The sequence below is a fragment of the Toxorhynchites rutilus genome, chromosome 2 (assembly GCF_029784135.1).
Source record: "Toxorhynchites rutilus septentrionalis strain SRP chromosome 2, ASM2978413v1, whole genome shotgun sequence".
Classification (NCBI taxonomy): Eukaryota; Metazoa; Arthropoda; class Insecta; order Diptera; family Culicidae; genus Toxorhynchites; species Toxorhynchites rutilus.
The window spans coordinates 91,786,187-91,804,833 of NC_073745.1; the positions used below are offsets into that span (position 1 = coordinate 91,786,187).

The following is an 18,647-nucleotide window of genomic DNA, read 5'->3' on the forward strand; positions in this document are numbered from 1 at the left end:
TGTCAAACAGCTTCTTTAACGATGTCTTCCTCTGCTTCGTCATTATCGTCACCGGACGACCACTTCCGACCTTCCGCTCTACGTTCAGGGAACCCAGGATACGATATACCGTACTGACAGGTACATTTTCTTCCTTAAAATGTGCCACCGTGAACTTTTTTCCTTGCTGGGAATGCGTTTCGTAGAACCGTACAATGCGTTCGCGGAGCACGTGCTGTTTCGACGCCATCTTTGCTTTGACTAAATTCAAACTAGCAAAACCAAACACGCCTTCTGTTTCTAAAGAGGCCAAAGAGCAAAAGGAGAAAGTTACTCTTTATTTGAGTTACTGAAAGGTATTGAAAAAAATCTAATTTTTTATTTAACACCCGTTAAAGTGACTATTTTTCAAGAAAAAAATTGGATCCCTCAAGTCAAGAGAGAGAAAGAGAGAGGTAGAGATAGAGAGAGGGACGCACCGCACTGATATGGGTTAAGACTAGATTAATGGTCAGCTGCATCCCAATAAGAAGTATCCCGCTCTGACTATGCATAGGGATACCAACAAACGTATTGTAATTTTAACCTCGAGTCAACCGCGAAAAACCGAAAATGTAGTATTAACATGGTTATAAGTTCAATTGTTACAATATAAACACTGATAGGAAAAATATAGTGCCCATCTTATCATTTTGTTAGTTTCTCTTATTTATTTCGTTCAAATCAATGCAAAAAAACAGAGACAAAAAAGTGCCCATTTCATTTTGACTTCAGGAAAAGTAAATAAAAGAAAAAACAGGAAAGGGGTTATATCTGTGGCATAACCGCAAGGGTAACGTAGGACTATCGTTGATTTAGTGATCATTTGTTTGAAGTTGCATCTGAATTAATTCTAAATAAATGGATGAATGAACAAATTGCAAGATTGGTGAAAGGTCTTCTTGTAAATCTGTGAGCGGATGAGTATTTGTATGAAATTATATATATTTAGAAAACTCCAAAACATTTAGAAATGTGCGGATATGAAAAGAAACATCTATGTAATATGTATGTGCGTGTGTGTGGCGGCTGCTCCGATGCATCAAACGGAATCAATTTTCGATACTGGTACTCTCTTGGTCGCCTTCTTTTCTCCTCCTGATGGATCGGCTCTTCTGCGCTCCCTCACAGTTCGAAAAATACTGAATGCGTTTCAGGTCAGGTCAGGTAATGAATCACTCGATCCCTCGCCATCCAGCTCGTCCAGCAACGATGTTGTCCAGTCGATGTCCTCGCGAAAAATGAGTGCGTTTCACCACTAGAATATCACTTAAGTATGATTTTTGTCCGTGATTGAATCGACAGAAGGTGTGGTTTACGATGGCAATTTGGAAGGCAAACTAGATACGAATGAACTCTTTGAGTTTGGAAATTTCGGCGACTGAGCAATAATCGATTGAAAATTATATGATTTTCGCGATGCGAAACATTTTCCGTTACGCGCGCATCCAATATTGGATACAAGAATATCCTACCGATGGGGAAGAATAATCTTCAGAAGCTTTCCTGCTAACTGCACTTGATTGACAAATTAGAAAACCAAATGTATTCGATCGCAGCAGTATTTCGGATTGTATAGAAAACATTAAAATAAACTCTTTCGCTTGAATGCATTTTTCGGTTCCAAGGGGAACCGGTAGATTATTTTTCAGCATCGATTACATCTTTCCGGAATTTTCTCGATGCTGGACAGCAACCAAATGAAAAGAATTCCGCGCGTGTATGTGTTTGTGGCGGCGGCTCCGATGCCTCAAGCGGAACCGTTTTTCGATGCTGGTGCTCTCTTGGTCACCTTTTCAGTGGCATCAATCTCCTCCTGATAGATTCCCTTCTGGCCTAAGATGCACAAACAGGCTCTTGGTGACACCGTTCATCAACGCTCGGTCCCCGGCGTAACGCTTTCGTTTTCGAAACTTTGATTTTACACCCCGGTATTGAAATGAAAGACGTAGTCAAAAGCATTTCAATAATGGTTATATTGACCTGCTGCAGGCACTTCGGCATCTTCTCCACCAGGTTCTTTAGGTGCAATGAATCCTACTCTTCCCAGACGCGCTCCAGGATTTAAAAATAGTTATTTTTTATTGGTAACTCTAGTTTCATTAACCTGGCATCGATGATCACCCACAAATTCTCGATGGCGTTGTGGCCCGGCCTTTTGGAGGCCTATCCAGAGGTTTGATCCGACAAGATCGTGAGAAAGATTCGGTCTTCTTGGTCGTTGTCCTGCTGAAATACTTTTTTTCAAAAAACTTACCTTCTGAATCAGTGAGACCTCTATATTTCTCCTGTACAAATCTGCCGGCATTAGCCCATTGACTTCCCACTTCACCCTACAAGGAACACTCCGAGACCATCACATTTCCACCTCTATGCTTTGTAACGGTTGTAACGCTCCGGAAGCTCCACACTTGATCTGCGCCACACGCGAACCGGGATAAACAGCTCGAATTTTGATTCGCTCGTCCAGAGAACCATTTTTCAGAAATCTAGGGACTCAACAGCATGCTATTCGGCAAACTTAAGCTTTTGGCTTTGTTTGCCTTTATGATAAATGGGCGCTTCTGGAAATCCGTGTGCTACGAGACGGCAACGAACAGTTCGATCGATAACTGATAGCTAAAGGCTTTCCTGGATTTCGCGGATAGTATCCTTCGGGTTGTTCTTGTGTTCGTTCTCGCATCCTTTTTCCGCTTCCTGCCTCTGCGGCGATCCATCACAGAAGAATTTCCCCAACTATTATCTTGCTGATACTGTACTTTCTTGCGACATACCGGTGTGAATCATCGTTTTACCCAATTTTCGGATACATAAGGGAATTGCCTTCTAAATCACTGTTATCACCATTTTTTTCTCAACTTAATCAAATGAGACCACGTGTACAAATACACCTGACCGAGCCGTTTGCTTCAAAATATGTTCAAATGTGAAAACATGAACAATCGTGGGGTTTTCCGATGGAAACTTATCGAAAACACATCGATTTTCGAAGAGGGAACATTGCTTCACAGCTTTTTTCCAATACAAATTGATTTTTTTTTTTTGTTTTTTTTAGGTGAATTCTTTTTTAATATTCCATAGGTGAATGGAATACATAAGGTATCAAAAAAGATCACAGTGTGTTTACTTTAATTTGAACCAAATAAATGAAAGAAACTCAGAAAACTATAAAGTGGGCACTTTTGGAAGCGGTTGCGAGAATTTGAGTGATTTTTAACACTCGCTAAAAGTTAGGCTTAAGGTTAGCCTGAGTGCTCGTGTATCAGTTGGCAAAATACAACTTCCATGTTGGACGACGAAATGTAGGGGAAAGGGGGGCATTTTCGGACAGCGCTTTTAAAAATTAAGTGATACAATTTTCAACCAAATTAAAAATATAAGTAAGTTAACAGTCCTTCCGCCAACAGCTGTCATGTGGTTTGACATCTCCTGGTCGTTTATTACTTACAAAGACAACACAGTGCCCTTTTTCATACACGTTTCGAAACTTTTGAGCTTGAAGTTTTAAGTATTTCCCTAATTCCTTTGTGAACGATTTAGAAATTTAAGTACACCACCTCAGCTAGTAACTAATATGAAATGAAAAAAAGTGCGTACCACGGTAAAATAAAAGTCTATTTATTAGATAAAATTATGATTTGTTTTCGAATGGTGGTGGGGCACATTCCACAACGGTCCAGGAGATGCACTTAAGTGGGAAATAGCATTTAGAGCTCAACAGTTATTTTCTAGACAAAAACTGTCTTAGACAAAGTTGTTACATATGATAGAGCGCTCATTTTTATGTTATCAAAAATAGAGTGACCAAAATTGTCGATGAAATAAAAAAAATAACTTTCGTATCTTTATAGATAGAGGTAAATATAGTTCGACAATGTTGTAGCCCCAGTTATTTGAGACATCTTTGTAGAGAGAAGTTTTTTTTTATCTCTTGAAATAACCGATATAGTGCCTTTTTTCTAAGTTGCGTTAGGATCACGATAAAAAAAATGTTCTCTTGCTCTAACTTTTATCATTCAAATTCTACATACAAACTGTCTTCGAAACACTTTTAGAACATTTTTCGATGCAGAACTTGTCAATATCTCAACTTCACTCAAAGTTATTGATATTTCTTCCCATAAAACACGCTCTTTTTATGTGTTTGTCATACTGTTTGGGGCAAACATAAAAAATGTTTGTTGACGGAATTTGAAAGAACAAATTTCACTCTATATCACATGTGATTTTCAAAACTATGTTATTTTTCGTGTTTGAGTAAATTAAAATTGAAATCATGAGTTTTTGGATTAAAACCCTACAAAGATGTCTCAAATAACTGGGACTACAACATTGTCGAACTATGTTTACATCTATGTATAAAAATAACAAAGTTATATTTTTTATTTTATCAATTTTGTCTAAGACAGTTTTTGTCTAGAGAATAACTGTCGAGCTTTAAATGCTAATTTCCACTTAAATGCATCTCCTGGACCATTGTGCATTCGGACATTGTTCACGGGGCACATTCGGACTCTGTTTAATACCTCATAAAATTTGTGTCTAATTGTTGTTTACTAATAAACATCAATTTAGTCTGATTCTCAGACCTAATGATGGTTCGAAGCTACAAAAAGAAAACCGATAGAACCAGCATCAACGAAGATGAAATGGAAAGAGCTATCGAACTAGTTTCGAATAGAACGTTTCCATGACTCTAGCTCACAGGTGGCCAACTGGGTCCATTGCCTTTGCTAATTTCCCAACTAAAGGTTGCATAACGGGAAAACTGTTTCTCAATGTTCTGGAACATTTGAAAAAGGTAGCAAAAAGTAACATAAACGAATCAATTTCAAAAATCAAAAATCAATCAAAAAGTTATTGAACTTTGGAAACAATTAAATATTGCCGAGAAAATTGCACAATTCATGTGTCTATCCTTATGTCACAAATCGCTTACAACCGCTGGATGTTTCAGTTATGGGCCTTTTCAAGGAAAAGCTCCCAGTTTCCTAGAACGATTGGCTACTCAACCATCCTGGAGAAATTATTTCTAAACACGCCCTTCCAGGTATAGTTGCATCGGCTTATAATGCTTCTTTCAATCTGAGTAATATCCTAGCTGGATTCAAAATGACAGGTTGCTATCTATTCTCAAGAAAGGTTTTTTCGAACAAGGATTTTGAATGCTCAAATGACTTCATCAACTGGAGCGGAGGTAGCAACTGACTCATCGGGTTATACAACAATGCTGCAAACATTGCGTCTACAGCACAGATAAATTTTACTTTGGCAACTTTGTCCTTGGAAAATGTTGAACCTTTTCCAAAAACTTCACCCTGGAAAACCACTACTCGAAAATGAAAGAAAGCAAAATCACGAATTTTTACTGACTCTCATAGCAAGCAGTTTCCTTTTAGACGAATACTGATAAACAAAAAAGGCAGAATATGCTGGAAATAAGTGGAAACGGAAGTAATTGTTGATACACATAAAATTTTAATATTTTTTTTCGTTGTCCGAAAGTTCCCTAGGACTGTCCGAAACTGTCCCACACGTGGAGCACTTTCGGACAAAAAGGCAATTTTCAAAAATTCGAATAAACCATTCGTAATCTAACACGCTCATATGATACATTGATGTCCAAATAACAACCTGGGTGAATTTAGGACTTCTTTTAAGTTCACAAAAATATTTAAAATGAAGGAAAAAAAGTGTCCGAATGTGCCCCCCTCTCCCCTACGTGAATATTTTGGGCAGCTTTCCGGGCAAAAGTTTTCTATGCTCAGTTTTCTATGCAGGTTGAGGAGATGCCCCAGCAAGTTCATTTTTTATATGGATCTTCTTCTATACCTATAAAAATGGATTTCTGACTGTCTGTCTTTCTGATTCTTATGGACTCGGAAACTACTGAACCGATCAACATGGGTACAATAAATGGTGGATAAACACACCTCCCCACTCTCTAAGGGAGGGCTGTCATACAAATGAAACACAAATTTCTTTATAACTCGAGAATTAATCAAGCAAATGAACCCAAATTCGGCATGTGGACGTTTTAGAGTGCAGTAAATGTTTCTGTGCTTGATAGACACTCCTCCCCCTTTCTAAGAGGGGGCCGCCATGCAAATGAAACACAAATTTCTTTATAACTCGAGAATTAATCAAGCAAACGAATCCAAAATTGGCATGTGGAGGTTTTAGAGGGCACGAAATGTTTCTATGGTTTATAGACACTCTTCCTCCCTCCCTAAGGAGTGAAGAAACCGCCATACAAATGAAGCATGAATTTCTGCATAATTCAAGATCTAATCTAGCAACGGAACCAAATTTGACTTGTGGAGAATTTAGGAGACAGTAATTGTTTCTATGGTAGTTTGACAATCATCTCTTCTCTCTGAAGGGGAGTGGGACTGAATGACTCGAAAACTAATCAATCAAATGGAATCTAACTTGGCATAAAAAGATTTTAGGGGTCGATAAATGTTTCTATGGTGGTATGTGGAGGTTTTAGGGGGGCACGAAATGTTTCTTTGATCGTTCAACACAACACTCCTCTCCCCTCTCGAAGGGGAAGGGGGCTGCCATACAAATGAAACACAAACTTCTGCATAACTCGAGAACTAATCAAGCAAATGGAGCCAAATTTGGGATGTGAGGGTTTTTGGGTACGAGATATGTTTCTATGACGGTATGACACCCCTCCTTCCTCTGGAATGAAGAGGGGGTTCCATAAAAGTATTACACATATTTCAACCAAACAAGACAATTTTTTTTTCTTTCTTTATTAAAGAGATTTTCAGCCAAAGGCTGGTTCATCTCTAAAACAAACAAGACAATTGAAAATTGATCGTAAGTAAGAAAACGTGAATGTTTGGAGGTATTGTTAACAAATCATAAATTTTGGCCGGGACGAAGTTTGTCGGGTCATGTAGTTTACTAAAAAAACTGATTTGGCAGGAGACATGCAGCTCTTTTATGTTAGATTTGGCTTGCTACACCTAGGGCAGAGATACAATTCAGTGGCCAATTTCATCGAAAAAGAACTCAATCCATTCAAGTGTCCTCAATTCTTCCCAATCGAGAAAAATTGGGCACTTGTTAAACGGAAGCCGAAAACAAAAACGTCAAATTATAATTGAAACGAAATTTGGCTCACGCGAGGATTTTTGGGACGCATTCTTTGGATTTCGAATTGGTGTCATCCATTAATGTTCAGTTTCCAAGATTCAACTGTTGCTTGTAGTGCTAGGAATCAAATGTCCGCGGTTGAATGTTACATGAAACGGACGGCCAATCTATTTACAATAACATTCGCAAATGTATCGATTGTCAACCGCACCGCACCAGCTCTCATTAGGAATCATTCTTATCTCGTCATTTCAGTGCGGCCGTGTGTTTCGTTCGACTGAATCTCGCAATCCGCCGACTCGAGAGCCGCAAGATGGCGGTTGTGAAGATTTTCGAGGAGGTTGCAGCAAGACAGCCCACGAAAGTGGCACTTCTGATGGACGACAGCCGGCTGACTTTCGGCGAGGTGAAGCATCTCTCGGATCGGATTGCCAGCTATTTCCACTCGAAGGGATTCACCAAGGGTGATACCGTGGCGCTGATGATGGAAACTCGGCCGGAGTATCCCTGCGTTTGGCTGGGGCTAGCCAAGCTGGGCATCGTGACGGCCCTGATCAACACCAATCTGCGGCGGGAAACGCTGAGGCACTCGATAGCGGTGGCTAATTCGAAAGCAATCATCGTTAGCTCCGAACTGGCCGGAGGTAAGCACATTTGAACTTATCGAACGAGCGTAGCGCAGGGCGCGAGCAGAGGAAGAAGGTGTGGGTGTTTTGAGTAGAAAATGGAATCTGTCAATCACTCAGTGTGGAGTGTCTTGTCTTTCGGGAGGGTTTTCCCAGCTGCCCGTTGGAATCTTGAACGGAGAAAACGTTGGCGTATGTCTGCAAATGATGGCTACTCATTGTCGCTGTGTCGTGACTGCGTTGGGATAAGGAAAGGCTCACGTTCTTGGACGTATCGTTTTGTAAGGATTAGCATGATCCGAGCTTTGGGATATTTTGACGGATGGGAGATCCAAATAATAACAAAAGCCTTTTCTAATAGATCTGTAATTCGTTTTCTATTTTCAGCAATTGCCGAGATTTCGGATCAGGAAGGAGTCAAAGATCTTCCAACGTTTGTGTACTCCACGGAAGACACCAATGAGTTAACAGAATGTGATCAGTTACCAGGTAAATAAGAAATGTTTGCCATCCTCAACATAAAATCATATTTACGATTTTATAAACATCATGTTCTACACCACGAGTAGCATTCTTGTGGTTTTGACATGACTGGTTTTGCTTTATTTCTCCTAGTCACAGGGCGACAGTGGTTTTCCGGAACTGTTCTCCATTATCAGCACTGCCCGTAACGACTGCCATTTTCCCATAAATTGCACACATATTCGAATATCGATGATGTATTTTCTTTTCGGTTCGTTTTCCACTCATTCGCTCCCGCTCAGGAGCAGAGCAGTCCCGAAAACCCACTTTCCACAGCTCACTCGCTGGTCAAGCAAAATATTTTCCCACACCGGTTTTGACCGTCGAATGGTGTTTTCTCGTCCCTTCCCAGCACTGCCCGCCAAAAGTAGCGCACGATGTGTCTTTCGGCGAAACCCAACACATAATAGATAATCATAAATCATTTTCTCGTGGGGCGAAATTTTCCGTTTGTGGTTATGAGTGATAGTGTTTTCTTTTTGTGTTCGTTCTTTCTTTCAGATGCTGAAGATCTGAGACATGCATTGGATGGCGTACAAAGTGTAGATTTAAGCGCTATCTGGGATGATATATCACCGAGAGATAAATTAGTTTACATTTACACGTCCGGAACGACCGGGATGCCCAAAGCGGCTGTGATCACGAACTCCAGGTGAGTTGATCCCCGTCCACAGCACTTGTCGGTTTTCCCGAGCGCTCTCAGCCTTGTCTCGGCCGGCACTCGGACGGACAGGATGCCCCAATTTGTTTCGTTCCATGTTCTTTTGGCCGTGCGCGTGTATTCAAGCATATGTTTAGGGATTAATCAACGTTCGTCTGATATCAATCGTTAATTTACCGATTCATTCGAGGATAGAGTGTATCAGTAGACTTATATGGGATTAGACTGTTATTAATATTTGAACGTTCACATATTTATCATTACCGTGCCCATGGGCAGATATATTTCTTCGTGGAAAGCATTTTCTGGATTTCCATTGAATCCCGCACTTCGTTTCAGATTCATCATGATGGGCACTGGATGCTACTACATGCTGGGTTTACGCGATGATGACATTATTTACAACTCGTTGCCACTCTATCACTCCGCTGGCGGAATGGTTGGCATGGGAAGCGTACTGCTGTGCGGTCTTACCGCGGCCCTTCGGAAGAAGTTTTCCGCTTCCAACTTTTTTCCGGATTGTATCAAGTACAATTGCACGGTAAAGTATTGCACGGGCCCCACATCTCCCAGTGATAGGTTTGTAGATGTAGTTCCACTTTCGCATTCCCACAGGTTGCCCAATATATCGGCGAAATATGTCGGTTCGTGCTGACCACCCCACCGAAACCGACGGACACGCAGCACAAGATTCGGATGATGTTTGGGAATGGGCTGAGGCCCCAAATTTGGACCCAGTTTGTGTCACGCTTCAACATCAAACAAATCGCTGAGTTTTATGGATCGACCGAAGGAAATTCCAATTTGAGTGAGTTTCTGCCGGCCTTCGTTCTTGCGTTCTGTGCGGGATTGCAATTCGTATTGTGATGAAGTTGATTGATGAATGACTGTGTTTTTTCTCGTTCCTCTGTTTTCAATTGCAGTGAATTTGGACAACACGGTCGGTGCGGTTGGATTCGTGCCGGCGTTCGCCAGGACCTTCTATCCGGTTACTTTGGTGAGGTAAGAGGATTTTTTTCTGTTTACAAGTGGAACAAATTACCGCGTGAGTGTTTGTTTATGTCGATTGCGAACCCAGGAATTTGATGTGTCGTTTTATGTTGAAGCGATAGTTTCTCATTATTCCTCAACATTTTCGCATGTTCGCAATAATTTTGACAAATTTAATTAATCACAATGTTGTACATTTGAGAACAAAATTATGGTGATGGGTCAATCTGTGAAGATTTGCGATTTCCCTTGTTTGAAAATGGACCATGATACATCAAATACAAGTTAGCAAGTTCTAGAGATAAACTAGGCTGCTATTAATATATATTTTTTGAAAAAATTCAGACACTTTTTCAACATCATGCTGCGCCATTGGGCCGGTGGTTTCACTCGATTATCCCTAAGGTTAGCCTCAAACCGTGGTTCAAAAGTCTGGACTTGAGTCGGGACTTTATTCGCACCTTCTCCCGACTCATGTCCAATCACTGTTCGTTAGATGCACTACTCTTCCGTTTCAATCTTGCCAGCAGCAATCTCTGCGTTTGTGGCCAAGGTTATCACGACATCGAGCACATTGTTTGGTCGTGCGAGGTGTATCTGGTCGCCAGATCGAATTTAAAAAACTCCCTTCGGGCCCGAGGAAGACAGCCCAATGTGCCGGTGAGAGATGTGTTGGCTCGGTTAGACCTTGATTACATGTCCCATATATATGTTTTCCTTAAAGCTATAGATCTTCGTGTGTGATTGCCCCTACATCCTTATACCCTCCTTTCCTTCCTTTGCGGGTAATTCGTCCCCTTGCTATAAATAGTAGAATAAGTTGAAATGTAAATACACTATAGATATACGAATAGATTTATAAATTGAGTGTTCATCAACATTGTTACAATTTCCTTATATCCCATCCTTCTCCTAAAAATATGTCACCCTCCTAAACTCGAGTACACCGCGAGTAATCGGTTTTCCACCTTACTAACCATAGAAGTAAGAAAATTGTTTATATATATAGTTTTAAAATTATATTTAAGAATTCGGCTCCTTTAAACTTAAGTAACTGAGCCTGTAAAAATAAACGAATTGAAAAAAAAAAAAAAATCATGCTGCGCCAACCTGAATCAGGGTGGTCTGAAAATTCTGATATTTTCCGAATGCTGACGAAACATCATTACTTTTGAACAGCTGAACCGATTCCCGATCACTGTTAGAAATTTTTCAATTAATTTCAAATTATTTAATTTTTAAGTATTAAATCGCAGTTGATTTAATACTTAATTTTTTTGGGCGATTGGGCGGAACATTCAAAAAAAGTTTTTTATTGTTTTCGAGGTTTTGAGACCAAAGCGACTATTATCGCGACTTTTGAATTTCCGCGAATTACGTATGTCTTTTGGATTTTTTTTGTGATGTTATGGACGGATTTCGCGCCAACTCGTTTATGGGATTGGCATGACCCTCTCAGAACCTAATGAAACTTTCTGTGCGTGAAGATCTTACCTAGTTAAGCAACTTGGCATACTTAGTTTTCCGATAATTTATCTAGACTAACATATGGAAAAAGCTAAATATTTTTGACAATTTTTTTCAAAAATTTTGTTTACTCGAAAATTCCTACAAAAAAGTGATCTATGGAAGAGTTTTAGGAAAATAATTTAACCTTCAGAAAAAATACTGAAAAAATATTTTTTGAAATCCTGCACTAAAAAAAATGGTTTCAAAAACTAAAAGTCGATTTTCTTAAAATTGTTATCTCGTATTTCGATGAAATGGTGGACAAGTTGTAGATAAATATGTGCCCTACAACTCTTCCATGCATCGCAACTTGTGCATATTTAAGGCAAAAAAGTTTTTCTAACAAAAACTTTGAACAAGACAGTTGTGTGTGTGTTCGTGTGTATGTTCCGGGGATGGAAATGGAGTGGCGAACCAGCCAGGGGTGTTTAAGTAAGAAAAGAAGGGCAAGAGTCTCGTGCTCCGTTTGGTGGATGCCGTAGCTCGCCGGCGCCTGGCCAGGGTACAGGAAGTTTTGAGTAGTTTTCGTGCTCAACAGAACGGAGACTCTTTAGATCTTTAATTCTTTGATACTTTGGTTCCTTTATTCTTGGTTCCGTTAATGCTCCAGTTCTTTAATTGTTGACTTTTTTAATGTTTAATGGGTTAGTTATTCAACTATGCCATTCTTTAATTTTTCATTCCGTAATTTTTCCATTCCTGCCTGCCGTCGTGATTGGAGGTCGATAAAGGGTACGCTCGATGATCAACGAGGTGTATTGCCGGTCCGATTAGTTTTAGAGGAGTTCTCTCGATGACCTTCTTAGGTTTCCCAAATATAGCTCTCCAACGTCGCATTTGGAGTTTGATAAGGTGTGTGTGCGATGAATGGCCATATATGTTTCTTAAAATTACCAAGCTTATTGGTTCTACAGGAGTTTTCTCGGTTACCTTATCAGGACTGTAAGGACGTGGCCGGTGTCGTTATTGACCATTTAAAGTTCGAATCACCGAAAATTGCACAAAGAGAATGATTTGCAAGTCCCAAGCGTCATTCTGTGTGTTCTTTGGGCAATTTGATTGGTTCAGGTCAATCAAGGAGAGCAACTACGAATTGTGCAGTCTACCCAAGCTCAAGCTCAAATACAATATGTTTTAATTCAGAGAGCAACAACAGCTCTCAAACAATAGCTATCTGCCAAAAATCTCTTGATCGGTCGGTCAGGTATCGAATAGTTGTTGTAGATTTAGGTATCTATGAGGAGTCACTGTAGATATGATAATAAGAAATGGATTGTAAAGGATAAATAAAATGGCTCTGCAGTTGTTTGAAAAGTACCAGTCGTGACCGGCAGCGAACGTAAAGTGGCGGAAAGGAAATAGCACTTTTTTGTTTCTGCGTAATCATCAGAATTCAACACAGAAAAGTGTGACATTAATTAACAACATGAGTCAAGCCGTGATCTCCAGGATTTGCAAGGATTACAGATGCAGTGCTGGTATTAACAACCCCAAGTGCAATCATAAGTTAGACCAGTTGAATCCAAAGCACTGTATATTACTTGATAGTACAGGAACCCACAATGTTTGTGTATGTACTATTCATGAAAATGTGAAATTAATGGATAACAGTTTGAGAACGATTTCGCATACAGTAGAAAATGCTATGTAGTGTTCCAAAACGCCACATATTACCTTCTTCGTGTTTGTAAGGTTTGTGTTTCCAAAACATCAATTCATGAACAAACAACTCTTGTATTAGAGGAAAGCGGAAAAGAAGAAATCGTTTTCAACAATGGCTGACCACAGACCGTTGTAAATTGGAAACGATTTTAAAACCAATCGAAGAATTTGTGTCGTATTTCGTTGATAAAGTAGACAAACTCATAGAGCATGACTTTATTTGCAAACAGCAATCTGTTTTTTTGCGAAATAAAAAAAGAATAATTCAAAATGCGGCACAGGGTTGTCACTGGAATAACTCGCAAGCAACTATTCGCCCATTTGAAATAAACTACAAAAAAAAGGTAAACTAGAAAACGTAAGCTTTATAGTTATTTCAGAAGTTTTAACACACTACATTGTGGCAGTGCAGTTGTTTAGAGAAAAATCGATAGAATTTGTCAGAAAAATAATGACTTTACTAAAATATCCGATGAAGCAGCAGCGCACTACAAAATCAAAAAGAATTTCGCCATTCTGTGTAATTTCAAAAAAGTTTACAGACTTCAAGCAGAATGGCATTTATTTGCCACCTCCCACGGTAAAGGACCCTGTGATGCAATAGGAGAGTCTCTACAACGAATGGCAAAGAGAGCATGTCTTGCCCAAGATTACGGAAACACAATCCAAACAGCACTAGAGGTTTATGATTAGGCAATTAAACAAAATGACAAAATGACAAATGTATCACGAAATTGAATCTCTGTTACTTATCTAAAAAACAGCCACAAAAAAATTATTGGAGGTTGTGTTCAAGACGCGACCGCATTGTTGACGTAGAACTATGCTGTAGTTTAATTCAAGTCGCTCGTATATAACTGCAGATATTATTTTATAATGCTAGGAAAAATTTGAAATAATCAATCTATCAGTTTGGTCGCCCAGACTTGTTTTTTATTGTAGAATCATTTGACGATAATTGTTTGATGATTCATTCTTGTGCTCGCAGAACAATACTCGAGATAAGCGCAGCTTCCATCCTTAGTGGAGAAAGTTTTGCTACTGGCAAGCGGAACCAAATAACATACAAAATTCCAGAACGACATTTACTTTCTTGGTGACTAAATAAACGAAATAAACTATATTTGTTAAACTCCATAACCTTGAGAAGAGTAGCACTGCTTCATTATGATCAAGATTAGCGTAAATACGATCCTAGTTGAAAGCAGTTTTGCGACTGGCACGCGAGCCCAAATAAATTAATAACTCAATATAACTTATTGAATAACTTGGTATCCCCCAAAAAAAATTTTGGTGCACAACCTTAACACCTGCTTCACCATAGCGTCAGTTGAATGCATTGATGACAGAAAACAAACAATGTTAATTGCTTGGAAAAAGGCTGAATATAAATAAAATCAAAAAATTAGGCGATTGTTGCATCGTCACAGGGTCAGTGCCTCACCGTCCAGCTCGCTCAGCAACGATGTTGTTCAGTCGATTTCCTCACGAAAAATGAAAGTTTGCCTCAGCGAGATCCACTGTTTATACTCTAGGCAAATATTCCCCTTCGTTATCTTTTTTTCCTTTGTTCGCGGAGACATTACATCTTACGACTTCCCCGTCGTTGCTCGTCGATAATTTGCTCGTTATAGACAGCTCTGTTCGGGAAAGCACACAAATGGGCAGAACAAATGTATGAGAAATGGGAATGCTTCAAATTTTCATCAATTTAAACCATATACAGACTATGAGTTTGTAATGTATAGCATATCAAACAAATCTTAAGGAATTCCGGATTCGTTTGGTATGTAAATCGTCAAAATCCGTTCATTGCTTTATTCCCGTAGATCAAGGTTTCTCAAAGTGGTCGATATCGACCCCCTGGAGTCGATTTCGGTTTTACAGGGGTCGACAGAAACGAAAAATGATTTTGAGGGTCGACGGGGTCTGAATATCGACCCCTATAAAATAACACAAGTTCTTATTTGAAATATTTAAGCCGCTCCATAAGTTATGTTACGTGAACCACACTGTTATAAGAATGACCATGGTTGCCACATTTGATCCTGTAAAATTTTCTGAAATAATCTGTATATCTGGTTTTTTAGCAAAAAAAAAACTGTCTCAAAAAACTAACGGGAAGAATGGAAAGAAAGATTTATTTTCATTTTGAATTGATTTTTCTTATTTATGGTTTGCTTGAGTCGTATCAATACAACAAAATAAATCATAAAATAAGGTTTCTCATAATAAATTGTATGATGTTTACACATGGTTTTGTCGAACTTTTCTTTTCTTAAATCTTCCGTCAATTGACGCCAGTGTTGCCACATATACAGATTTTTCTGTAATGATACAGATTTTCAGCATGTTTTTTGACCAAGAATCTGTATGTACAGATTACAGATTATTGAATATCCATGCAGATTTTATACTGATTTTGTAACAAACTAAACTAATTTTAATATATTTGATCAGTTTACACAACAATTAACAATTAACCATCAGACTATTCGAACAGTACTGAAATAAACTATTTTTGCCACTGTCAAATGTGTCAAATATAGTGGTGATAGAAATCGTATTTTTTCGCAAATAATGCGAACAAAACAAAAGTTTGGAACCGTCTCGCTACAGAAGCTATGAAGGCAATTATCAAATCGTAATTATTTGTTAAAATCCGAGGGGGAAGTGTCTCAGTACAGTTGTCAAACGACATCGTGGCCAAATCCTGCAAGATGTCGAAACACCACGAGCAAAGTAAGGATTGAATAAAATAAACTGTTTCAGTCGGTTTTCCCTAAAAATACATTTTAAAATGTTTTAACTGTTTAAATGGCATAATTTTCTATGTATCTAAAACTCTCAATCTAAGATATTTCATTTTTTTTTAAATTGGACCTCTGTGCGAGAAAGAATTGCATAGTAAACTTTTTGCATAGACCTGAAAATTTAAAAATAGTCTCATTAAAAAAAATTGGCAAGCTATACCACGAGCTTCTAAATATGGATAAGCAGAATATATACACTCTACTACAAGTATGCTATTATTACTTTGTACTTAAATCTAATGTAAAAGTCTTATCAGGTGCAAAATCCGTTATACAGATTCCAATACAGATTTTCTATTTTCACTACAGATAAAAAAGATTTTTTTTGCTCGGAAATACAGATTTCAATGTGGTAACATTGCTTGACGCTCCTCCTTGAGCCGATACATAATTCTTCATTTTCAAAATAGAGTCCATCATTGTGGAAGCCAACAGTTTCCCAAAAACTTTGAACACTCGATTATTTACTCAACTATATGAGGAAAACGACGAAGTCTACTCGGTTACTTCTACACGCTGGAGTTCGCTGACCACCAAGAGACTCTTGCATAGCAAGATTTCCACCTTTTTTGAATTTGTGTTTCAGCTGCAGAGTGACGATTTGAACTTGATTGAAGCAATATCAATAATATCGGCTCTTCTGACAAAACTCTCAAAACGAAATTTAAGCAGAAGAGAATATTCACAGTTTCCGCATTTGTCCAAATTATCACAAAAGCTTCAAGACCATGTCATATGTTGAAAACAGTATCCTGCAATGTGAGACATTGCTGAAAAATATCTTCTCGTTTACTTTGTCGAAAAAGGCTTTATTATGGCTACAAACAACGCGAAACCGAAGGAATCATTTGAAAATCAACGAATGCGGAGGTTTAAGGCTTTAACCAACCAATATTGAACCGTATTTTGATATTTCGGTGGTTGTGGATATATTGGTTTGCGATTTGAATTTTTTTATAGTTTGTGAGTGTGTAATTTGTATTAATATTTATTTATTACACTTGATTTTTTCTAAATTTTATCTCTTTTTATTTTGTTGAATATGATGAGAAAATGATTTTTTTTCCTGTACTACAGTGACTTTCAACGCTTTTGGCTGGTTTGTCACATTACTTCCTCCTTCCTCGGGAGTGTGAATTGAACTCGTGACATTTTGCGTGAGAGGTGCGGATGTTACCACAACGCCAGATCGCCTCCGTGAAAAAATAATGTCAAGTTTATTCAAGGAGGTCTCCGTAGTCACATTGGTTGCGCGTTCGCTTAGTAAGCGATCGATCGTGAGTTCAAAACTCAGGGCCCTCATTGACCATCTTTGTGTTGTTACAGAATAGCTACGTCCACGCTACAATCATCAGCGATGGAGATCGATCCACGGTCGAAATAAGATCGATTCATCCATACAACTGCTCTGCTCTGCCAGACACATCGGGCTACTGTTCTATAAATAACTCAATAATGATCAAACAACTGTCTCCGCTGTCCGTTGGTCCAAATGGATAATGGAAGAACAGAAAGAATACCCTTACGCCTAAATGGCTACTGTGTGAATGTGCCATATGTAATGGTATAGAAGGAATACTGGCGAATGGCAACTGTGTAATGTGCTAATTATAGATATGATAACCATGTGACATGTACACGATTAAAATTCGGCTCTGTTACAGCTAAAATGCTAATGAGCCTTAAATAAATAAATGGGATAAAAAAAAAAGTTTATTCAACTGCAAAGTTTTCAAATTTATAATTATTTAGTAAGAAAAAAAAGGATAGGATTTTCAAAGAAATTTGGCTATGGGGGTCTAAGGTATGACATAATTCTGGAAAAGGGGTCAATTGCCCAAAATAGTTTGAGAACCCCTGCTGTAGATGAAAATAAAATCGCAGCTAAAAGCTTTTCAAATTCAGTAGATGATTCCAAAATCTTCAAAATGAAAAAATAGGAAAGATATGATGACTGGATCTCTTAGAATATAAGTTAACATATTCATGAGGGTGCCAATGAATGTATGGGAAAAAATCGACCCTAGAATTTCTAAAAGTTACCACATAAAAAATGTTCACCACCCCGAAAAAAAAACACCCTATGCCGAATTTCAGCTCAGTCCGACTTAAGGGAGAGTGGCGCAAAGCGGTCAAAGTTTGAGTTTTTTGAAAACCGAAAAATCACCCAATGGGGGAGTAAAGGAAATCGGGGTTTTCTAACAAAAATGTTTTGATGCCAAATGTCTTAAAATTGCGTGAAACGTCGAGATCTGTCATCTCGAATTTTTTTTTCGTCAAAAACGGGCACTCTGGGAGTTTTTTGGGCAGAACAAATTTATGAAAAAATGGGAGTGGCTCATTTTCATCAATTTAAATCATTTACAGTAATCAGACAGACCACAGACATGATAACGATTCGATCGGTATGCAAATCACCGAAAGCCGTTCAAAGCAAAAGTAGTTGTCAACTGCTCCATTATTCCGCAAAAACGTGACCTTTTATCTGATTTGGCACCTTTTCTGTAAAACGAAACCCTATGCTAAAAATGGACCAAGGCATTACACTGTCGTAGATATGCGAAGTTGCTCACAGATGATGGCGCAAGAATGACGGTAATCATGAGATATCGTTTAAAAACATATCTAGATGATTATGGTGTCGCTATAGGGTTCTCCATTTGTTTGACATCAATCTAACAGCTTCATAGTAGTGAAGTGCGGCGTAGTTGCACAAATAAAAACAAAATTAAAAAG

General features: G+C 38.6%; 1 protein-coding gene across 2 annotated transcripts in view; it reads left to right on the top strand.

Moving 5' to 3' along the window:
- The window catches only part of LOC129767457 (long-chain fatty acid transport protein 4), a 51,110-nt gene that overhangs the window by 28,006 nt on the left and 4,457 nt on the right, over positions 1-18,647 (top strand). For both annotated transcript variants that reach the window (XM_055768384.1, XM_055768383.1), the window contains exons 3-8: positions 7,384-7,772; positions 8,142-8,243; positions 8,778-8,928; positions 9,277-9,478; positions 9,553-9,745; positions 9,861-9,939. In XM_055768384.1, the coding sequence (XP_055624359.1) occupies positions 7,384-7,772; positions 8,142-8,243; positions 8,778-8,928; positions 9,277-9,478; positions 9,553-9,745; positions 9,861-9,939 (1,116 nt within the window). The remainder of the gene's footprint in view (positions 1-7,383; positions 7,773-8,141; positions 8,244-8,777; positions 8,929-9,276; positions 9,479-9,552; positions 9,746-9,860; positions 9,940-18,647) is intronic.